Genomic DNA, 23,784 nt, shown 5'->3' on the forward strand with positions numbered 1-23,784 from the left:
ATTATGGGTACAAAAGGTGAATATTCTCAAACTTCTTCAAAGACTTTTTCATTTCTCATTAATCTTCACAGTTCTTCTAAATGGGTGAATAACGTCTCCTTGATATTACATTTACTTGTCCATGCCTCGATTCTTCTGTGGCTAAACATCGATGCCACCAGCTCTAGGTGGCTTTGCCCCCTAGGGGACATGGGGAATATCCAGAGATGTTTTTGGTTATCACATTTTTTGGGGGTATTAGTAGCATCTACTGGATAAAGGCCAGGGATTCTGCTCAACATCTTGCAATGCACAGGGCAGGTCCCACGATGTTATCAGGTCCCAAATTTCAATAGCATGGGGGGTGAGAAATTTTTGTTATTGTGACATATATACATATCATATATATATATATATATGTAAGATATATATCACTTACCAAAATTCACATACCTTTTGTGATCTGAAATTATTTGAAATAAAATTTCAAGAGAGGATTTATTGGGTCAAACTGCATAAATATCAATGTGGCTCTTGCTCATTGATATCTACCTTGTTTTCCAAAATTATTACATTTCTTGAAAGAGTATGCATTTATTTCTCTGTAGGCTAGGGAGGTTTACTAGGATACATTAAATGCATCCCCTCAGCCCCTTACAGAAGCCAGATTTCCAGCACAGTTCTCTGGCTTGGTCTGACAATGACTGTAAATTTGAGTTTGGAGTGATGAAGTGATTTCTGGCTGGACTGTTGAGCAATAAGTATGTTTGCTTTAAGTGATTTTTTTGATTCCAGAAATATTTTACTTTTTTAAAAAATATTTTATTTATTTATTTTTCTAGAGGGGAAGGGAAGGAGAGAGAGAAACATCAATGTATAGTTGCCTCCCATGTGGCCCCCACTGGGGAGCTGGCCTGCAACCCAGGCATGGGAATTGAACCAGTGACCTTTTGGTTCACAGCCCATGCTCAATCCACTGAGCTACACCAGCCAGGGCATATTTTACTTATTTTACTTTTTTAATCTTCCTAGTGTTGTGATATATCTCAAGTGGAAGTGTCTCCTGCATAATCAAAGACTCCCAGAGTAGACAGGAATCCTAGAGTTAAACAACCAAACTAGGGGAGTGGAGGGGGATGAGTCAGGGAGAGGAGGAGTGTGGAGAAGAGGGAAGAGAAACAGATTTGTAGGCTGATTATGCATTTTGTTTTTCCAAATTATTCCTTTAGGATTATCTGTTTTAAAAAAGAAGATAAATAGACTATTTCATGGAAACTCCCTTCTTGGAAGTCTATTACGATGAACTGGAAGGAAGAAAAAGGTCTCTATAGAGAATAATAATAGCTGTGTTAGCTGTTTCCTTTTTTTTTTTTAAATCTACTCATGAATGCATGCAAATGATTATGTCAAGTTGCTGTTATAGAGTGGTCTTAGAGCAATGAAAATTGCCAAAACTTTTCCCAATATCATCTACCTCTAGGTCAGACTGTTTCAGTATACCTATTGTCTTCAGATAACATTCTGAGTCTTAAAATATCAAGAAACTCTAGTACTAAAATTTTCTAAGCTCCTTTTTTATTCAAATTATTTTTTCTCAGATCTCTTGAGAAGGATGACTTTGCTTTTTGGGTTTTTCTTTTTTATTGATAGATTGATTTGAGAGCGAGAGAGACAGCAGGGGGAGAGACAGGATTTGTTGTTCCGTCCATCTTGCATCCACTGGTTGACCTGTGCCCTGTGACCTGGTTTCATGTGCCCTGACTGGGGATTGAACCAGCAACCTTAATGTATTGGGTCAAAGCTCTTAGCAGCTGAGCTATCTGGCCAGAACTCCTTTAGGTCTTTTATCCTGTTATATTTTTTTCTTTGCTTCTCTCATCCCGTTCCCCAGAATAATTTTCTCTGAAGGAACTCAAGCCTGATTTCTATTAACTTTTTTGTTTTGGTTTGGCTTTAACTTCTGCTACTCAAAGAATTTTAAATAGCTAGAGCAGATGGAATAACCAGTTTTTAAAAACTGACTTGTTGCTACTGAATGTTTACTTCACTTTTGTAAAATATTAGGCCTCTTTTTACCCTCTAAAAAAGGGAACATGTATACATAATTTCTTATCTTTCATAGCCCCGCCATTGGTGTCAGAAATACTAGACCAGTGGAAGTGTGAAACATTTGGAAAGTACAGCAAAACACAGAAAGCAAAAGTGTGGAGTTTCGTGCAAAATCAAATTAAATTTCATTCTGTGGATGGTTGTCTTAAGAGATAGGCCTTTGGACGAGACTGTGACAGCCACAGGATTCTCCCTCAACAATGTGTACCTCAAAAGAACAAATTATTGGGGTGACAAGATTTTCCTTACCACTTCAAATCATCTTATTTCTACTAATCAAAATAGTTCTTTCAGAGTAATCCTAGGAAAAGAACTGCTTCCCCAGCTTAAATAGTGAAAATTTGTGTTGTTTTCAGATCAATTGGTCTTAAATAAAGAAGCTGCCCCATTTCCAGGCACCATCTTGCACTGTTTCTTAGGGCTTACTTTTTTTTTTTTCCAATGGTAATTGTATTAGACTTCCCAGAATGACTGAAGAATGTAGTGTTTTTACCTTTACATCAGTCAGCAATGTCAATTTAATTATATGCTTTTGAAGTTTAGTAAGATCCTCCTTTAAAAAATATTTATTTTTAGAGAGGGGGAGGAAGAGAAGTTGAGAAATACCAATGTGTGGTTGCCTCTCGCACGCCCCCTACTGGGGACCTGGCCCGAAACCCAGGCATGTGCCCTGGCTGGGAACTGAACCGGGGACCTCAGGTTCACAGGCCGGCCCTCAATCCACTGAGCCACACCAGCCAGGGTTCTTAAAGCTTACTCTTAAATTTTCAATTACCTTCTGTACATTAAAAAAAAAAGTGGCTTATTCGGGAATTTACAACCCGTACTATTCTCTTCCTTGTACATGTATTTGTAAATGGGGCCCTGACAAAGTAAGTAACTCCTTTATGATACCAGGGCACTTGAGTTTTCCGTTAACAAGACCAGGATTCCCTTTTCCCCCCACTGCTTTTCTTTGGTGAGGTAACAAACCAGTTACCGGTAATGGATTTAATTGACCAAGTCCAGCAGTCTGGATTTCACACTCGAGTCAGCGCCATCGGTTTTCCCGCGTGCATCCGGAGGTTCTGGGGTAAGCTTTGGCAGCGACTGCCTTCGTACACGCACCGATGAGCCAACGGGGACCAAGGGATGCCGTGTCCTGGACACCGCTTACAGAAGTGGCTGCGACGACGTTAACATGAAGACCCACAAGGGGCGAAACATCCCACAGCGACAAGAGACAGCTGCTCGCTCAATGCCCAGCGATGTCGCCCTAGCCCCAGACCGGCCGGCCAGCGCACGCGCAGCCGCGCCGCCTCCGCTCCCGCCGTCTCCGGGGGCCTTCTCCCTGTCCGGCGCGGGGCTGTCCGTAGTGGCGCCTGACCTGGCAGAAGGGTTACTCCGAGGACACACTGCTGTCCTCCCTGACGTGTTGTCGAGGTCCGGAAGGAAGGAAACGTGTAGAATGCCACAGAGGGGCGGTCGTGGCCGAGAGCAGAGACCCTTGCAGCACTGGGGGTTGGGGTCTGCAGGCAGTGCACGAGGCGCTCGCGAGGGGTCCTCGGTCGCTGCAGGCTCAGAGCGGGAGGTCTGAGCCTCGAGCTTTGGGGCCCTGCGAACTCCAGGCGGCTTAGGCGCGGCGCTATGGAGGAGCTTGATGGCGAGCCGGTAGTCACTGTAAGGGCGCCCCCAAAGCGTCTTGCTTGCCCTCGCAGCCCTAGGATTGGGTCTGCTCCGTTACTGCAGGCTTGTCTACCTCCTTGCTGCGCGCGAGGCGCCCGTCCTTTCTTCGGCTCAGTTGCCACTGCCGGGAGGTTGCATTAACTAGGTGGTCGTGTTAGGGTGGCAGTGGTCGCGGGGTTTGTATACTGCTGCTTTGTATACTCAGAATACCTAGCCGCACAGGCCTCACTCCGCCCCTCTCCCTGCCTTCTCTTCCCACCTCTTTGCTTCCCTCGCTTTTCCCGTGGGGCTGATGCTCTTAATGAGCGCGCCCGGACCGAGAAGAATTGGGGCTTCTTGCAGCCGAACTGAGCTTCTCAGCCCGGTGCTGTGGGCTTGGCTTGTGCTTGTGGTGCTGTACTTGCCCAAGGTTTACTAAACGTTATTTTGTCTGTCGGGACACTTTCTGTTCTTATTGCTGTGTTTGCTTTCCATTTGAACTGAACTCTCCGGAGAGTATGTCAAGTGTTAACTGATCTGTGATGTTTTAGATACGAGGTTACTTTGCGTTCCCCTGGTCTGGAAAGCTCTTCTCTGATCTCTTGCTCATTTTTTCAAGTGCGAGCTCCTACAGCCTCCGCCGTAGAGACCCTTCCCTGACCTCCTTGACTAGGTCAAGTAGGCTTGTCCTGCACCTCTTAGCTCTTGGTAACCTGTAAACCCCACTAAACTGCGGGTTGCCCGACCTTGCGTTCTTGCTTTTTAGAAAGTTGAGATGCCCCCTATTTTCAGCTAAAGCCATTAGATTGCAAAGCAGTATCTCACAAAACAAAACATCAAAAATAGAGATAATTTATTTTTTAAAAAGATTTTATTTATTTATTTTTAGAGAGGGAAGGGAGGGAGAGAGAGAGAGAGAGAGAAACATCAATGTGTTGTTGCTGGGGGCCGTGGCCTACAACCCAGGCATGTGCCCTGAGTGGGAATCGAACCTCTGATGCTTTGGTTCACAGCCCGCACTCAATCGAAAATAGGGATAATTTCAAACCTAATTGGACAAAACGAGGCTTGAGATCTTAGCAGTTAACTTGGGTTGTTTTGTTATGTAAAGTTTACTGCTGTTGAGTGTTAAATTTTAATACACATATAAAGTACTTTAAATATGAAATATCCATCAAAGACTATGTCAGTGTTTGCGGGAAAGAAAAAACAATATCAGAATCACCACACTTTTTCAAACTTTCCCTCCATGTTGTCCGAGTCTATGGCTGGAGAAACCTTCCCAGCGCCCTGTGCTGCCCTGGGCAGCTGCTGCCTCGGAGTTGAGCCAAGATGATGGGGCATGCATTTACAAACGGAACGAAGGTCCCCTACGAGTTATTTTGATCCCAGTAATGATGAGTTGACTTGTGATAACGCAGCTCTATATTGATATGGGGAGACCAGGTAGGAACTGGCTGGCCTCGTAGGCACAGCTTTACACGGAGTCATCCCCTTGGCAGAACTCCATAGTTTAGAGTCTGAAGCGGAACTCTGCGAGTTCAAACTCAGGCACGTCTGTATTTGAGTGTTCAACTGCATCTCACGCTTACTGTGAATGATGAAAACCCCCGAACACCTCCATGGTGGTTGTGCCTGCTCTTCAGTATCAGGGAACATGAGGGCCAGTTAGTAACCAGCAGGTTCGAGGATATTTAAGTGTAGATTCAGTGTAGAAAGAATAATTTTGAGTAGTTTTTCTGACCAGTGGTCTTTTGGTTCAAGGGCTCTTAAGAAACGTAAGTTACAGTTTTGTTTTGTTTTTTTACTTCCAGATGCATACCTAGAAGGGGAATTGCCGGTTTATATGACGGATAGATGCATTTTTAGCCGAAAGAAAGTCACTTCTCCAGCAGGCTTATACCTATTTTTTTGCACCAGCAGAGTGTGAGAGTTCTGGTTTTTCCACATCCTCATCAAATCTTTGAATTTTAGCTTTTTCCATTCTCGTGGGTGTATAGTGGTAACTCACTATTTTGATTTGTGTTTCTCCAACAATGGAAGATATTGAGCAGCTTTTTATGTGATTATATGTTGTTTGTATTTGGTGAAGTGTGCGTTAAAATCTTTTGCATATTTTGTTACTGGGTTGTTACTTTGATTAAATCATAAGAGTTCTTTATATATTCTGGATATCAAATATGTTTTGTAGGCATTTTTTTTTCCCAGCCTGTGGCTTGCTTTTTCATTTTCTTAATGCCATCTTTTGAAGAACAATTTTTTTTTGATTCGGAAGGTTTCTTTTTCTAAAGATTTTATTTATTTATTTTTAGAGAGGGGAGGGAGAAAGAGAGAGAGAGAAACATCAATGTGCAGTTGCTGGGGGCTGTGGCCTGCAACCCAGGCATGTGCCCTGACTGGGAATCGAACCTGGGATGCTTTGGTTCACAGCCTGAGCTCAATCCACTGATCTACACCAGCCAGGGCCTAAAGAACAAAAATTTTTAATTTTGGTGAAGTCCAGTTTATAAATTTGTTTCTCTTCTATAGTTTATTCTTTTTGTGTCCTTTATATCTTTGTTTACTTTAAGGTATAAAAATTTTCTACTGTACTTTTCAAGTTTTATAGATTTTGTGCTACATTTGTGTCTAAGACTAATTTTTAGTGAATTTTTATCTATGGTATAAGGTTTATTTTTTACATAGGGGTAACCATTTATCCAGTGTCATTGTGTATAATGCTTCCCCCTTGCCTGGCTTACTCATCCATTAAGACTCTGCTAAAACGGCCCTGGCTGGTATAGCTCAGTGGATTGAGCACTGGCCAGAGAACTGAAAGGTCACTGGTTCGATTCCCCATCAGGGCACATGCCTGGGTTCTAGGTCTCTGGAGAAGCAACAATGCTTCTCTCCCTGTCTTTCTCCCTCCCTGCCCCTCTCTCCGAAAATAAACAAATAAAATGTATTTTTTTAAAGTCTGCTAAACAGATCCCCTTCTATGTACCTGTGGCTTCGCCTATCTCCAGTTTTGTGACTGCCTGTTTGTTTGTTGGTCTTCCCTGGCAGACCACTCGCTTCTGGAGGGCAGGACACAGTGCTGTGTTCCTAGAGCCCAGCGCTGAAAAAAGGCTTACTAAGCATTGCTGCACTGTTGACTGACTGCATCAGTCCTTCCTAAGAACCGAGTGCACTTGCCTGTAGACAAGACTACTGCCAGCCAAAATCATTGTCTGCCAAAAAATGTTTACCAAGTGCCAACTTTATGAAGTGCCAGGATCACTTCTAGGCAGTGAGTGAGCATCCTGGAGGCCCTTGCCCCTGTGGGCTTTCACCTGTTTCATGGGGCACGTGATAACCACGGAGGAGAGGCATGCCCGGCACTGAGGAACGCCGCGCGGTGGGCCAAACCAGAGCTGGCGGTGCTCGGGTTCGACTGGCAGACGGGGTGTGTGGTTGGATTCAGGCTTATTTCAGAGTCGACCAGGTCGTATGTAGGTAGACAGGACGTAGGTGCTGAGGGAAGGAGAAGGGTCGAGGGTTACTCCTGCCAGTGGGGAAGGCTTTGCCCCGGTGGGGGAGCCGTATGAGTTTTGGGGGTGAGCATTAAGAGTTCTTTTAAAAAAAAGTTTTTGGGTTTTTTTTTTTGGCTCTTGATGTTATTGTTATAACTCTAGAGGCTAGATAATCTATAAAGGTGTGGCTCAGGTAGGTGGAGGTGTGAGGCCGAAAGGGACTGGTCTGAGAAAAACTGAGTGTCGTTTTTGAAGAGATGACATAGGAACTGTGGGATTGGAGGTCTGTTCTTTTAGTGAGTCACAGTGCAATGCCTTTTTTATTGACTTCCCTTTTCCTAAACCACAGATCACTAAATCCCCATGTAATAACTGATCAGGGCGTAGCTTTCCTTTCTACCGGCACTGGAGGAGTGGCAGGCTGGGTTGAGGTGCCCAGCAAACTCACTCGCTTGTTCAGGGTCCAGGAGCCGGGGCGGATCTGAACCAGCTTCAGCCGTGTGTGTAGACCAGCCCTTAGCACGCGTGACCGCCGATTTCTGGGGTTGAACAACACTTGCGGATCACCTGAAAGCAGAGCCTTCAGTAAGCATAACAGTTTCTGTGCCTTATTTTTCACTAGTCGATTCCAGGAGTGAATTCCAAGAAGAAGCAGATGTGTTTCGACTGGGGCCCAGGGGAGATGCTGGTGTGCGAAACCTCCTTCAGCAAACAAGGTAGTTGGCGTTGCCGTGTCTTCCAGACTAGGGGTCTCGGCACCTTCCATTGTGCCCCCCGGCCTCCCCCGTTTATTCTCTCAGGGTTGGCTACCTGAGGCGTGACACAGTTGAACTTATTTTGAACCATTTTCATTGTTGAAACTTGAGCTGTTTAAGATTTTCGTTCATCTGTGAGACCTGACAGGTGTTGAGTCCAGGATTTAAAAAGTTAACAGCAGCCTTCCTGGTGTGAAAGGAGGATTTCCAGCCCTGGCCAGGTGGCTCGGTTGGTTGGGGCATCGTCCGCAGACTGAAAGGTGGTAGGGTCGATTCCGCTCTGGGCACATGCCCAGGTTACAGGTTTGATCCCCAGTAGGGGCACACGGAAGAAGGTAGCCCATCAATGTTTCTCTCTTTCCCTCCCTTCTTCTGTCTAAAACCAATGAAAAAGTATCCTCAGGTGAGGATTAAAAAATAAAGAAAGAAGAATTTTCTTTTTTTTAGAGAATTTCTTCTTTTAATCCAAGATGCTTTAGACCTGGGGATTTGTGAGGGTTATTGCAGGAGGGTGAGAATTGTTCCATCTGGTTAATTTTAATTTTATTTTTTAATTAGAGCTTACAGTCAAGATTATTTAGTATTAATTTCAGGTAGGAAAGCTTTGCTTTTTTTTTAAGATTTTATTTATTTTTAGAGAGGGAAGGGAAGGAGAGAGAGAGAGAGAGAAACATCCATGTGTGTTTGCTGGGGGCTGTGGCCTGCAGCCCAGGGATGTGCCCTGGCTGGGAATCAAACCTGCGACACTTTGGTTCGCAGCCCACGCATGTTCAATCCATTGAGCTATGCCAGCCGGGGTGGAAAACTTTTCTTTATACTGAAAAACTTCAGCCCTGGCCAGGTAGGTCCGTTGGTTGGAGTGTTATTCCAGTACGCTAAGTTTGCGAATCCAATTGCTCATCAAAACACGTACAAGAATCAACCAAAGAACGCACACATAAGTGGAACAACAAGTCGATGTTTCTCTCTCTCCCTCTCTCCCCCCTCCCTCTTCTCTCTCTCTAAAAATCTATTTAGCTCTGGCTGGTGTGGCTCAGTGGATTGAGCAACTGCCTGTGAACCAGCAGGTCACTGGTTCGATTCCCAGTCAGGGCACGTGCCTGGGTTGTGGGCCGGGCCCCCAGTAGGGGACACAGGAGAATCCACCACACATTCATGTTTCTCTCCGTCTCTTTCCCCCTGTCTTTAAAAGTAAATAAAATCTTAAAAAATAAATAAATAAGCCCTGACTGGCATAGCTCAGTGGATTGAGTGCGGGCTGCGAACCAAAGCATCGCAGGTTCGATTCCCAGTCAGGGCACATGCCTGGGTTGTAGGCCACGGCCCCCAGCAACCGCACATTGATGTTTCTCTCTCTCTTCCTCCCTTCCCTCTCTAAAAATAAATAAATAAAATCTTAAATAAATAAATAAAAATCTATTTAAAAAAAACCAACTTTGGGCCTATCCATCTTTTTGTCCCGAGTGACTCAGTTCCCTCTGCGGCAGCCCCCCCTTTGTGAAAATTCTCAGATCTCATGGCACTTCCCTTTCTGTTCCCATCGTGAACTCAGCTGAATCCTGGAGGCTGGTGCCGCACAGCACGCAGGGCAGGAGGGTGAAGCGACTCATGCCTGGCGTTGCTCTGAAAGCCCCGTAGGTCTCGGACGTGACCTTCCTTCGGACACAGCCTCCCGCTAGTAGCGAGATACAGCGGAAACCCCGATGTGTGGTGTCGTGTTCTCCGTTTCAAGAGTAAAGTGTCGGGAACCGTTGAAGAGATTTTCTTGCAAATCTTTGACCTGTTCTTTAAAGAACAGGTTTTCCTCTTCTATAAAGAGCAGGCTGAGCTAATGAAAGTCTAATAATTTTGGCAAATTATAATATAGTGTGCAGTTCATGTAATTGTCTTAAAAATTTTACTTATCTGTTAGAGGGGAAGGGGGAGACAGGGAGGGAAACGTCAGTCGGCTGCCTCGCATACGTGCACCCGACCGGCAGCCCGGGCGTGCGGCCTGACTGGGAATTGAACCGGGGACCTTTCGCCTTGCAGAGCTGCACCCGGCCAGCTGAGTCACACCTGTCAGGGCCAACACTTTTTTTTATTTTTTAATCTGTTGAAATCACATGAGGACAAGCCATTGAACATTATCATCACAACTTGTTTGAGAAGCTGTTATCCAAGAAATTTCACCCTGACTGGTATGGCTCAGTGGGTTGGGCCTTGTTCCGCAAACCGAAACATCACTGGTTCGATTCCTGGTCAGGGCATGTGCCTGGGCTGCAGGGCAGGTCCCTGGTTATGGGCGTGTGAGAGGCAACTGATTGATATTTCTCTTGCATATCAGTGTTTCTCTCCCCTCTTTTTTTCTCCCTTCCCCTTTCCCTTCCCCTCTTTAAAAAAAGTACTACAAGTTTGTAGTATATAATTTATTATACTTTTCATCACTATTGCAAAATATTTTAGTTAATTCTTTTTTTTTTAGATTTTATTTATTTATTTTTAGAGCGGGAAGGGAGGGAGAAAGAGAGAGAGAGAGAAACATCAATGTGCGGTTGCTGGGGGCCGTGGCCTGCAACCCAGGCATGTGCCCTGATTGGGAATTGAACCTGCGATGCTTTGGTTCGCAGCCTGAGCTCAATCCACTGAGCTATGCCAGCCAGGGCAGTTAATTCTTTTTTAAATTGATTTTTAGAGAGAGAGGAGGGAGAGAAGGAGAAACATTGATTTGTTGTTCCACTTATTTATGCATTCATTAGTTGATTCTTGTGTGCGCCCTGACCAGGATCCAACCCACAACCTTGGTGTATCCGGATGATGCTCTGACCAACTGAACTACCAGCTCAGAACCAGTTCATTCTTTTTTGTTTTTTTTTTTAAGATTTTATTTCCTTATATTTAGACAGAGGGGGAGGGAGGGAGAAAGAAAGGGAGAGAAACATTGATTGGTTGCCTTTCTCACACCCACAACTGGGGACCTGGCCCTCAACCCAGGCATGTGCCCTGATTGGGAATCGAACCTGCGATCTTCAAGCTGGTGCTGAATTCACTGAGCCACACCAACCAGGGCCAGACCAGTTAATTCTTGATTTTTTATTTTAGGGGTAATGGCAGTGAAAAGTAATACTAAAAAATATTTATTTGATGTTGAGTTTATATAAAACTTTGGCTGTAGGTTTATCTTAACAAGTTTTACATAGGCTCATATGAAATTAAAATACTTTTTTTTGGTAGAGTTCAATTGATGGAAGTGAAAGGTAGTTTCAGAATGTGCTAGGAAGTTGAGGTGTTAAGTCAGAATAAACATTTTTAAAAATGCATGTGTATATATTGATAAATTATCATTTATATCATTTTAAATAAATGGAATCAGTAGCAAAAAGCTAAAGCTTTTGTAATTAGATACCCAAAATCTTATAGTGGGTTGTTTTATACAGGTGACTGTGATAGATGTTAATTTTTTCTTTTCTCCTTTGTTTCAGGAAAATCAGAGACGGTGCCCGGCTGCCCCTTCATCTTCATCATCCGGAAGGACATAGATGTTTACTCTCAGATCTTGAGAAAACTCTTCAATGAATCCCATGGGATCTTTGTGGGCCTCCAGAGAATGGAGGAGGACTTAACTGGGAAATCCAGGAAAGCTCAGTAAGTAGGCTGCTAGTAGGTGCTGAAGTCACAACTCAGTTGTGAAAAGCCAAAACGGAATGTGTCCCTGCCCTTTCATTCAGTGGCGGAATCTGCCGGAGCAGCGAGGGACACCAGGTTCCTGTCTGTCAGCAAGCTCCTGCCACCTGTTCACTCTGACTCTCCGGCACCAGCACGGTGTTTCAGGCTCACCTGTCGTGTGGTTTCATTTCTTTGTAGATTGGTCCGAGTGAGTAAGAACTACCGATCGGTCATCAGAGCGTGCATGGAGGAGATGCACCAGGTTGCAAGTAAGGAGTGTGTGCGCGAGCACGTGTGTGTGTGTCACAGTAATCGAAGTATTTATCTGGGTACAAATACTGCAAGGTAAAACCTGATGGGCGTTCCAGTTGGAAACGCACTCCTGTCTTAATGTTTCGCCAGCCATCCCGAGTGTGCTCTCCGAGATAGATCGTACAGAGGTGACGGGTGGTGTCAGGGCGAAGGGCCACATGAAGGATCTTTGCGATCTGCGTTCTCAGGTCTTTGACCTTGGCGGTTGAAAGTCCCCATCACCCTGACGGCCATGTGACCCCTGGGGGCCGGGTAGTCTGGTGTGACTTGGTGGTCTCTCTGTGTGCTGTGTAGCAGCTAAATGTGGCTGCCTTTCACGCCAGGGTCCTGGGTTGAGGATCATTGATCTCAAGCCATTTATAAAAAAAATCTATGGGGAAAACCGAGTGGCCCTTTGAAGAAACAAAGGTGCAAGCCACAGAATCTGTTACGGGAAGTTGTAACAACATGACTGAAAGTTCCATTGCGCACTTGAAATGTTTTGTGTTTTGTTAGTTGCTGCGAAAGATCCAGCCAGTGGCCACCAGTTCAGCAGCCAGGTGAGGAGGGGTCTGCCTGCCTTGGTGGGGCCGGGGCCATCATGACTTTCTGTGACCAGGGCACCCCCCTGGGGTGATGTTGCAATTGCTGCTTTTTGCAGAACTCTCTGTTCTTCCCAGGCACACAGGCAACTCCTGGGGGTAGTAAGGATCGTCTCAAACTTCCCGGTGCCCCTTCAAGGCCTAGCTGATTGAAACAAAACATGTACTTGATAAATACATTTATCAAGTATACGATAAGTATACGATTTTCAGAAATACGAGTCCTAACCGCAGCGCGTCACCCGGGGTGGAGAGCCGAGCAGCCGGAACCGCTGCGCAGCCCCGTGCGCTGCGCTCAGCTCACGAAACCCGTATTTTACCGAGACGCGAGTTCTTGCACTTTAGTTGGAGCTGGGCGAGGACTTGAAGAGTTCTGCCTTTGGTAGCCTTAAAAAGTTCTATTTTTCGATTGCAGTCAGCATCCAGTGTCATTTGATGTTAGTTTCGGGGGTGCGGCATGCGGGTCAGGGACCTACTCAGTGCACTGCATGGTCCCCCGGTGAGCCCAGCACCCACCCCGCACCGTACGTGGTTATTGCGGTGTAGTGGCCTGGGTTCCCTGTGCTGCACTTCGGGCGGGGTAGAACCTCGACACCGTTCAAACTCAGTTGTTTACGGGGACTGGTGCGCGCTCTCTGAAGTCAGCGAAGCTGGATCCTCCCTCACGAGAAAGCTGTTCTGTGTGTGCGCGCGAGATGGCGGGGAAGGGGGGCACTTCGGCTCCTAACGGGAGGGTTATTTGGGGGTTTTGTGCTGGGGCTGCCTTTTCAGACTGTTTCCTGAACTCCATTCCCTTGAATACCAGCCTCACAATTTTTGGTTATCCAGTATTCCTTATTATATCCTCTCTCCTTTATTACTTAAATAAACCATAGTACTCATCAAGACCACGGGGGCGATGAGCTGGTTATTTTTTCTAACGCACATCAAACTACAGCCTCCGCCATTCACGTGCAGATGGTTGGTTCGAGTCCCACCCCCTAACATTCTCTCTCTGGCTGCGGGAGGCGCTGCCCTAGACGCTCAGTGCGTGTTGACCATCACGGGATTCAAGCGCGCCGCGTCCCGTTGTCCTACGGGTAAGCCTAGGGTGTGTTCATCCGAACGTCCGCGCCTTCCCTCCGCAGATCTCCATCCTGTCGGCCATGGAGCTCATCTGGAACCTCTGTGAGATTCTCTTCATCGAGGTGGCCCCAGGTGAGCGCCGGCCCCCTGGCCCCGCGGCGGAGGCGCGTCCCCTGCCCCCCGCCTGCCTGTCCCGTGTGCTGCGGTGCGCGTTGCCCAGAGCGCGCCCGTCACCGGCGCAGCCGTCAGAGAGCGCGGCGGGACGCCCCCCGGAGGCCCGCCACTGTGTCAGGGGCTGCGTGCGAAAGACGCAGGCAGCGCGCCTCCCAGAGGCCGAGAGTGTTAGGCAGATGAGGCTTGAAAAATAGAACGAAAACATACGAGACTAGTGTGTGGTCATCGATGTTCGTGTCCTGGACTGGTCACGCGTCAGCAAGGTTTCGGAGAGGCTGGGGACACAGGTTCCTGCTCACAGCCTGCGGGGGGAGCCGACCCGCCAACACCGTGATGTCAGACTGTTAGCCTCCAGCAGTGTGAGGCGGTAGATTTCGGGGGGGGGGGGCGGAGGAAGAAAGAGCCCCATGTGGGTCGCCCGGCTGGGTACAGCGGGGCCCCACCCCCATATGCCGGGGTGCTGAGCCCCCCCCCCCCCCCCCCCCCCCCCCCCGGCAGGGCACACTCGGGAAGCGGCCCGTGAGTGCGGGAGTCGGTGGGACAGCAGGTCTGTGCTGCTCTCGTCCTGCCTCCCTCTGCCTCCCCGTTTCTCTCCCCGAAATGAATAAAAAGGGGAAAAAGAAAGTTTTAGGCGCGTAAGGAGGGGTCAGGCCGCGGGAGGCGAAGTCACCCCGAGAATCCTGTTAACGATCGGGGCAGCGACGGCACTGCGTTGGCCGTCTCCGGAGGACTCCTCTGTTGGTCTCGAACGCAGCCGCGGGGTGCAGTGTGCTGGCCGGGGGCGGGGGGGTCTCTGTGGGGCGCCTTGGGCTTCCCCGCGGGCCTCAGCAGCCCGTGTCCGCGCGGGCCGCGAGTGGGCGGCGACCTCTGTGCGGTCGCGGCGGTGCGTTCATTCCCCTTCCGCAGCGCCGGGATGAGGTCGCGTGTCCGTGCGCCTGTCCCTGCCGGCAGACTCTGGGGGGCCCCGCCACCTGTTGTTGCCTGCCCCGCACCTAACCGCGCCGGCTCCGAAGCGGCCCTCGCTTCTGTGGCTGCTGAGTGTCCGGCAGGCGTGAGGGGCCTGGAGGCGGAGGCAGAGACGGGGGGGGGGGGGGGGGGGCGAGGTCGGGGCTCTGGCTCAGCCTTCCCCAGGACTCGGGCCCGCTTGCCGCCCGGGCCTGTGTTCGGGACCGCATGTGTGCTCGCTTGGGAGGGAGGGGCCGCCTCCCGTGGAGCTGGCCTGTCCCGTGGGGAAGGGGAGCACGCCGCCCGTGGAGCCGAGGATTTGTGCGTGATCCTGGCCTTCCCCTCTCCCCGCAGCCGGCCCGCTCCTCCTGCACCTCCTGGACTGGGTGCGATTGCACGTGTGCGAGGTGGACAGCCTGTTGGCGGACGTCCTGGGCAGCGAGAGCCCGAGCAGACACGAGAGCTTCTGGAAGCTGGTAAGGACCCCGTGCTGGCCGGGCCTCCCTGCCCGCGCCTCCGCTCTGCCCTCCCCGCGCCCGCCGGCGGGCCTGCGGGCACTCGGCCGCGCTCTGCGTCTGTCGGGGAGACGCCTGGTTTAGAGCTGAGTTACCACGTGAGAAAAGGGGTGCTCGGCAGGCTTCCCGGCGAGAAGGGAACTCGGTTTCTTTGTGGGTCCAAGGGACAGCAGACCTGGCAGCGCTCGGTGTACATGACCCTGAGGGGTGGTTTTGAGAAATGTTCTAACATGACTGTGACGGCGCACGACTCGGCAAACGCATTAAACCCACTGAATTGGGCACGTGAACAGGTGGATGTTTATAGTGTGTGAATTACAACGAAGCTAAGCTGTTAAGGAAAGCGACTGACGGTCCCAGAGTTGTCTGGAGTGTCGGTTTGGAGGTCATCGCGTGTGCCAGGGGTGCGTGTGCGCATGCCTCGATGTGAGGGCGGCGACACTGTTCCCACTCACCTCCACTGACCCCGGGGAGGCGGGGGAGCGGGGCGGGGGAGCTTGGTGACCGGATAGTGGGAGGCTGGTGAGACTCACAGAGCCTGGAGTTCGGGTCCAGAGGTGTCGCCTCTGAGGCTCTGTGGTGTGGGGCCCTTGGGTCCCGGAGGCCCGTGCAGCACAGGGGCGAGCCTCTGCCCGGGGGTACCAGCCCGCAGTGTGAGCCCCGCTTCGTCCACTCACTGAGATTTCACTGAGGGCTCCCCTCTGCAAGGCACCGGGAGAGCACTCATGACCAGAGTGGGTCATGCCCTTCCTCGGGGAGCGAGCTTCCGTCCTGCGTAGGAGGCAGGAAATAAGGACAGAAATGGGGAAGCGTGCGGCACGTCTCCTGTGGGCTGCTGTGCAGAGAAACAAAGTGGGGGGGGGATTGGGAGTGTGCGAGTAGGGTCTGGGGAGGCCCCGCCCGGGTGCAGAGCCCCGACAGAGGCCAGGGATGGGGCATGCAGAGGGAGAAGGCGGACCGAACAGTGAGGCCTGTGTCCTGGATGAGCAGCAGCAGCCAGGAGACCCTGAGCCGGAGGGAGGGCTGGGGAGTGAAGGGCGGGGAGGTGCAGGCCCAGGGTGAGGAGGGCCTCGGCGCGTCCCCAGGACTCCGGCCTTTGGGGAGGCGGTGCGGCAGTGTGCACCATGGCCGGTGGAGCCAGACTGCCTGGTGCACGCACGTTCCGGCTCCGCCTCTTCCCCTGCTGCCGGGGCGTGGGTTACTTCAGGGCCTTCAGTTTCCCCGTCCGTCCGTGCGGGGGGGCAGCGACGCCTCCCCATAGGGCTGTCCTGATTGAATTGGTTCACGGGCACGATTGTGTGTGAATTAGTTGACAGATACAGTAAAGAGCTCCTGTTTTAGTCCTTTTTGAAAACGTTGATTTTAGAGAGAGGAAGGGGGAGACAGAGAGACACAGCCATCTGCCGTTCCACTTACCCATGCATTCACTGGCTGATTCTTGTGTGTGCCCCCTGACCGGGGATCGAACCTGCAACCTTGGTGCATCAGGCGACGCTCTAACCAGCTGAGTTACCCGGCAGAACACTTGGCGCTGAGCAGATTGCAGAAAAGACACTGCTGAGTGTGAGAGCTGGCAGCGTGCGCGTCAGCTCACTAGCCTTTGCTGCTCCGCACACGCCCACAAGTGATGGCAACGGCACCTCAAAGAATGATTTTGGGGGTGCAGATACATTTTAGCAAGTAGGCAAATTTACAGATACGGACACTGAATAAAGAGGATTGAGCACCAGCCTGCAAACCAGAAGGTCGTTGGTTCGATTCCCTGTTAGGGCACATGCCTGGGTGGCAGGCCAGGTTTCGTGCAAAAGGCAACCAATTGATGTTTCTCTCCCTCCCTTCCCCTCTCTCTAAAAATAAATAAGCAAAAAAAAAGAGGATTGTCTACATTTATATCAAGTGTGTATTTGAAACTTTTATGAACCAATAATTTACTTGATGCACTTTGCTATTATCTGTTTCATTTATTTTTTAAAAGTCGGTCACACAGCCCGTCACGGTTACAGTGTCAGTTTGAGACTGGATGAGCGAGGTCGTCTCTGGAGGGCAGGAGCCACTGTGCTTCCCCGGGGCTGGGGAGCCACAGTGCAGGTCGAGGGGTTGGCCTCCATGCCCCCAGCAAACGCTCACGTCCCCGGGTGCCCCCCCACAGGTGACCATCTTGGTGCTGCAGGGCCGGCTGGACGAGGCCCGACAGATGCTCTCCAAGGAAGCCGACGCCAGCCCCACCTCCGCGGGCATGTGCCGGACCCTGGGGGACCTGATGAGGACGATGCCCATTCTCAGTGTATGCGGGAGCGGCCCCTCCGCTGCCTCGTGGGAAGTGGGGTCGTTTCGGAAGCACGCGGGGTCCGTGTGCCGCCGGCCTCTCACCGCGTCTCCCCCGCAGCCTGGGAACACGCAGACGCTGACGGAGCTGGAGCTCAAGTGGCAGCACTGGCACGAGGAGTGCGAGCGGCACCTCCAGGACGGCACGTTCGCCCCCAGCCCGCACCTGGAGTCCCTCTGCAAGGTGAGGGGGCGGGGGCGGGCCGGGCCCGTTCAGTGGCCGGGGCCGTCTGTTCCCTGCGGGGGCGGAGGGAGCTTTCAGACCGGGCGTGGTCCTGGCCGTCAGGGGAGCGAGAGCGAGCCCCGGCGCTCAGGGTGCACGTCTCGGTGGTCCTCAGATCATGCTGGGGGACGAGGCCGCCCTGCTGGAGCAGAAGGAGCTCCTGAGCAACTGGTACCATTTCCTGGTGACCCGGCTCCTGTACTCCCACCCCACGGTGAAGCCCATCGACCTGCACTTCTATGCCCAGGTGAGCCGGGGGCGGGGGTGGGGAGGGGGGTCCTGGGCTCTGCTCCTCGGGGGGCCGTTTTCCGTGGGTGGCCTCGCTGAGTGGAACCTCCACGGAGAAGCGGAAGGGGCGTTCCTTTGGCCCTTTGGGAACAGGGACCCCGTCGCTCTTCCCCAGGGCGCCCTCTGGGGCAGCCCTGCCGGCTCCTCGGGTCTCTGCTTCCGCCCAGAGACTGAGCGGCCCCCGCCTCCCCCAGTCCAGCCTTGACCTGTTCCTGGGAGGCGAGAGCAGCCCAGAGCCCCTGGACAACATCCTGATGGCGGCCTTCGAGTTCGACATCCACCAGGTGATCAAGGAGTGCAGGTAGGACCTGCGGGCCCCGGGCCCGTCCTCGGGGGTGGGGTCGGCCGCCCCGAGCACAGGCACCGTGGGGCCCCTGTCGCCACCACCATCCTCTTCCAGACGCCCTGGCCCTCTCGCTGGCGTCTGAACCTTCTTCCCGCAGACCTCTTTAAGTCTTCATGTCCTAAGACATGTCACTCTCTTGCTTGTTGTCCCTGGGGCTTCCCATCACTGGTCCCTGAGCGAGCTGGCCCCCGCTTCATTCACGGTTCGAGTCACATGGGCTCTGTTCTGCGTTGGGGAAGGCAGGCCTCCGCTCCGGCCGGGCCTCCCCTGGCCGCTTCCTCTGTCTCGGGAACCGCCCTGCCCTCCAGCTCCTGTGGCAGGTTCCCTGCGCTTCGGTCCTCTGCTCGGAGAGCCGCTGGGTTGGGGCCGATTTCCTGCGTGGGACTTCTTCCTCCAGGAGGGGGGACGTGCGTGGGTCTGTGTATGTGAGGAGGTGACTTGTTTTTAGTTTTACTTTTAGAGAGAGGGGAAAGGAGGGAGAAAGAGAGGGAGACAAACATCAGTGTGTGGTTGCCTCTTGCACACCCCTAGTGGGGGTCCAGCCTGGCCTGCAACCCAGGCATGTGCCCTGACTGGGAATGGAACCGGCGACCCTTCGGTTCACAGGCCGGCACTCAGTCCCCTGAGCCACACCAGCCAGGGCAAAAGACAAAGTCTTTACACAGAGCAGTAACAGACACCTAAATACCGGCCGGCCTTTAAGGTGGAACCGCAGGTGTGCAGTTAACGCTCACAGAGCGCACGGATCAGCAGCCGCCCAGGCAGGGACGGCAGCGTGTCCGAGTGCAGGCGAAGACGCTCCTGATTCCGCGGTGCGCGGGCATCGGAAACCACAGTCGTCCGTGGGTTGTTCTGTGCCCGTGCTCTCTGCGCGTGATCGGACCCCCGCGTTCCATCTCGCTGTGGGACGCGCCCCGTAGCTGCGCATCACGGGCTGCGGCCGTGGGGGCCGACGTGCTGGGCGTCCGGCGTCTGGCGTCCGGCGTCCGGCCGCACGTAGGGAGGAGGAGCCTCTCACTCTCTGCCCCACAGGTCCTGGCTCAGCGCCACCCCGCCCGTTCTCTTTGTCCCCTCCTTCTTTTCCAGCAGCGGACAGGTGGGGTTCGCACACACACACCCCACTCCCGTGGGCCGTGGTGTCTCACCCTCACTTTCCTCCCTGCCCCGCTGTCTGAACCTGCAGCATCGCCCTGAGCAACTGGTGGTTCGTGGCCCATCTGACCGACCTGCTGGACCACTGCAAACTCCTGCAGTCGCACAACCTCTAGTGAGTGTGCGCGCCCACGCCCACGCTTTTCTCCCCGCCCCCCGGGCCCGGGCAGGGGAGTGGGATTCCTGGAGGGGGTGTTGGGCCGCAGAAGGGGCCCGAGCGGGACAGACCAGGAGTCTCGGTCTCAGGATACGGTCTGTTCCAGCTTCGGCTCCAACATGAGAGAGTTCCTCCTGCTGGAGTACGCCTCGGGGCTGTTCGCTCATCACAGGTAGGGCCGCCCGGGGGGCGCTCTTCAGGTTGCGGGTGCCGTGGGGCCAGGACCGTGCCGGCCCCAGTCTGGGTCCCTGGATGCTCCAGGGCAGCTCCCGGACTCACCAGGCCCCGGTGGTGTCTGTCCCCCTCGGGCCCGTGTGCAGCCTGTGGCAGCTGGGGGTGGACTACTTCGACCACTGCCCGGAGCTGGGCCGAGTGTCCTTGGAGATGCACATCGAGCGCATCCCCCTGAGCACGGAGCAGAAAGCCCTCAAGGTGCTGCGGATCTGCGAGCAGCGGCAGATGACCGAGCAGGGTGAGCGGGCCCTCCTCCCCGCGCAGCCCCCTGGGTTCCTGCCCGGCAAGCCGGGCTGGAGAGAGGCCGGGCGGCGGGTGCCGGGGACCCAGGAACATCACTGGGGAGGGGCCGAGAGCGGGGGGCCCTCGGGAACCTAGAAGCAGTGGAGCATGCTGCCTTTTTTAAGAGTTGCCCCACCCGCTTCTCCCGTATTTACTCCAAGAGGTCGGGGCTGGGGTCAGCTTTGAGTTTACCTGTCCCGCCTGGGTGGGCTGCCAGCTGAGGCTGGCTCCGGGGGCGCGGGACCGGAAGGGGGTGGGCAGAGCAGGGAGGAGGTGGTGCAGGAAGCCCGCCCTTCCCTCCTCACTGTCGAGGGAAACACCTGAGCCACTCCTCCCGGAGGCACCTGCTGCAGGTGATGGAGGAGCCGGCGTGTGGGGAGCAGCAGGCAGCTCACTGCCACCCCCGAAACCGAGTCAGCTCACGAGGCCAGTCCTGTCGGGGGTCAGAACTGTTACCAGTCAGGAGGAGGCCGTGTACACCCCGAGCTCCCGGGGGGGCGGCCGAGGGGAGGTGGGAAGCCCGCCGCCAGCCCAGCAGGGCCTAGGACTGGGGTGGTTTGCGTGCAGGCTGACAGGTCCGCCTCTTCTCTTTCCCCTGCGAAGTCCGCAGCATTTGCAAGATCCTAGCCATGAAAGCCGTCCGCAACAACCGCCTGGGCTCCGCCCTGTCGTGGAGCATCCGAGCCAAAGACGCTGCCTTCGCCACGCTGGTGTCGGACAGGTGGGCTCCGCCGGCCGGCCGGGGCAGCTGCCCGGGGGCTGGCGGTGGAGCGGGGAGACTGGGGAGGCGGGCCTGGGACCGCTCTCTGACCTGCGGGCCTGCGGTTCAGGTTCCTCAGGGATTACTGCGAGCGAGGTTGCTTTTCCGACTTGGATCTCATCGACAACCTGGGGCCGGCCATGATGCTCAGCGACCGGCTGACCTTCCTGGGTGAGTCTGCACTCCCTGCTGAGCTTCTGGCTCCAAAGGACGGCTGTGGAGCTCGGAGGGGCTGTTCCAGGTTCCCCGGTGCTTCCTTCCTGCTGGGCCCAAACTCCAGACCACCCAGGACCCTGTGCACCGGGCTCTACAAAGTGTCTTTTTCAGTAATATTTTACTTTCCAGTAATTTCAAACTTAGAGGAAAGTTGCAAAAGTTGTGTAAGGAACAAGGAGCTGTCATACAAACTGTACCCAGATTCATGAGTCTTTTAGTTTTGCCTTATTTTTTTTTTCACTCTTGGTCAGTTGGGGTGTTTGGGAACGATTTGAAAGTAAGTTGGGGACACTGTTCCCCTTTCTCTGTGAATTCCCGAGCATGTGTCTCCCAAGAATATTCTCACATCAGCACACTGTGAAGGTCCCGAGGTTCAGTGTCGGTACAAGAGTCCCATCTACCCACAGTTCACATTCTGATGACAGTTGTCTCAGCGATGTCCTGTCTTGCGTGCGGGTTCACGGATTTTGTGGCCATGTCTTTCTAAGTGCCTCTGTCTTTCTCGGTGCTCCTTGACCTTGGCATTTTGAAGAGTCAGCTCAGCTCCGTTGTAGAATGTCCTCAGTGTGGGCTGATCTGGTTTTTCCTCGAGGTCAGAGTCAGGTTCTGTGTCTGGGGCAGGAACACCCCCGAGGCGCTGCCCTCGGTGCCGGGGTGCCCTTTTGGTGGGGTGCACTCTGCTCACCTGGTGAAAATGGCGTCCCCCCCCACCCCAAGGTCTCCTCTGCAGCACGGGCTTTCCCTTGGACTTAGTAGTTCATGGAGAGACCCTTTGGAAATTACTCAGCGTCTTACTCCTGATCAGACTTCCGCCCGCTACTTCTAGTAGCTCCTGCTACTCCCGTACCTTCTAGTAGCTATGGGATCTCTGACTCCCACTCCCCGTGTTTTCGTGGGCATCCCGCCCTGTGGGAGGCCTCCCTTGCGTCCCCATCTGTGCTTTTGTTTACGTCGGTAACGGACTCATGGGCTAGTCGGTCCGTCATAACCCGGGACTCTTTTGTTAACGCTTGCGTCCTCCCAGGTTCGGCTGGTTGGGGTCCCTTCAGAGCCAGGACTGTGTTCTGAACCCATTTGTGGTCTCCTCGGTCCCTGGGTGGGACACGGCTCTGGGAGAATCTCTCCGCTCTGTGGAGCGGCTGGTCGGGAGCCTGTCCTCCCTTGTTCGGGGCTAGGGGTGACCTAGTGCTCCGTTCTCAATAGGAAAGTATCGTGAATTCCACCGATTGTATGGGGACAAGCGTTTTGTCGATGCGGCTTCTCTTCTCCTGTCACTGATGACTTCTCAGATTGCTCCACGGTCTTTCTGGATGACACTCCTAACAGATGCCCTGCCCCTTTTGGAACAGAAACAGGTATGGGTGGAACCCACAATGCTTTCTCCTCTGCGTTTTGTAGTCCTCGACAGCGCTCTGTTCTGTAGCTGGTACAGGTGCGTCCGCATCCGTCACCTCCTAGGTGGGGCCCCCCATAGCGCCACTCCGGAAATCTAATTCCCACTCAAGGAAAACTGTTTGATTTGGAATGAGGCAGTTGCTTACTGACCGTACCCAGTCCAGGGCCGGGAGAGAGGGAGGTGCCTGCCCTCTCGGGACTGTTACGCACAAAGCACACTCCGCCCCCCCCCGCCCCCACCCCCAGGGACATGCGGGGAAGGCCGTCTGAACCTGGGCCCGGGCTGGGGCCAGTGTGGGCCTTGGCGGGGGCAGCTTAGCAAAACCGCCCCCCGCTCCCGTAGGTGATCTTCTCGGCGGATCAGACGTACGAGCTGCTGAGGTGCCTGGAGGACCTGACCTCGGGGAGACCCGCGCACGGGGAGCCCGACCCCCTGCAGCTCCAGGTGACGGCGGGTTCCGGGCTGGCCTCCGTGGAGGTGAGGGAAGGCGGCTCCACCTCGGGCTCCCGACCTCCTCCCACAGACGTGGGCCCCTCACCACCTACTGCCTCTCGCGCTGCTTCCGAACCTGTAACTGGGACACACACTAAGGAAAACTGGGTGGTTCTAGTGTCCTGAGCTCGGTGTTTCCCCGTGTTGACCAGTTGCAGTGTCCCTCGCGTTGAGCTCGTACACTGCGGACTTTGCCGGAAGCTATCGCCGAATAGCTTCCTTAGCTAGACCTGCACCTGCCTGCCTTCGGGGGCAGAGCGCCCCTGGGGGCTTTGTAGAGGGATCCCTTCCGGCCCCTCACGCCGCCTCTGTCTGCTCTCAGGATGACGACATAGAGACCACCAAGGTGGAGATGCTGAGACTGTCTCTCGCGCGGAACCTGGCCCGGGCCATCGTCAAAGAAGGCTCGCTGGAGGGCTCCTGAGGCGGGCGGCGCGGCGCCTCTGTGCGGCGGTGTATGTGTGTTTTTAAAAGAATAAATGTTTTCTTTTGCAAACGTGAGGCAACTCCCTACAGGTTTCAGCCGGGAAGTTTTCACCCACCTCCCCTGTGAGGCGGAGGTGGGAAAGATTAGGAAGGTGCTGCTTATGTTCTCTGACGGGAAACTCACTTCCTTGTCTCCTCCGAGGGAGAGGCCCGCCCGCCCGTCATCAGCAGACAGGAGCCTGCAGGGGTTTGCCTGTGCTTCTGGAACCTGG

At 53.1% G+C, this 23,784-nt stretch overlaps 1 protein-coding gene across 1 annotated transcript; it reads left to right on the plus strand.

The window, feature by feature from the left end:
* The first annotated feature begins 3,490 nt into the window (after window positions 1–3,490).
* NUP85 (nucleoporin 85) lies at window positions 3,491–23,582 on the plus strand. The gene is made up of 19 exons (XM_028519977.2): window positions 3,491–3,747; window positions 7,846–7,939; window positions 11,440–11,602; window positions 11,822–11,892; window positions 12,431–12,474; window positions 13,644–13,713; window positions 15,055–15,176; window positions 17,365–17,499; window positions 17,602–17,724; window positions 17,879–18,010; window positions 18,246–18,352; window positions 19,581–19,664; window positions 19,813–19,878; window positions 20,027–20,178; window positions 20,826–20,943; window positions 21,053–21,153; window positions 22,402–22,553; window positions 22,937–23,038; window positions 23,409–23,582. The coding sequence occupies exons 1-19, from the start codon at window positions 3,715–3,717 to the stop codon at window positions 23,508–23,510; spliced, it is 1,971 nt and encodes a 656-aa protein (XP_028375778.1). The 5' UTR covers window positions 3,491–3,714; the 3' UTR covers window positions 23,511–23,582.
* Window positions 23,583–23,784: the final 202 nt, after the last annotated feature.

This window comes from Phyllostomus discolor, chromosome 8 (assembly GCF_004126475.2).
Source record: "Phyllostomus discolor isolate MPI-MPIP mPhyDis1 chromosome 8, mPhyDis1.pri.v3, whole genome shotgun sequence".
Taxonomy (NCBI): domain Eukaryota; kingdom Metazoa; phylum Chordata; class Mammalia; order Chiroptera; family Phyllostomidae; genus Phyllostomus; species Phyllostomus discolor.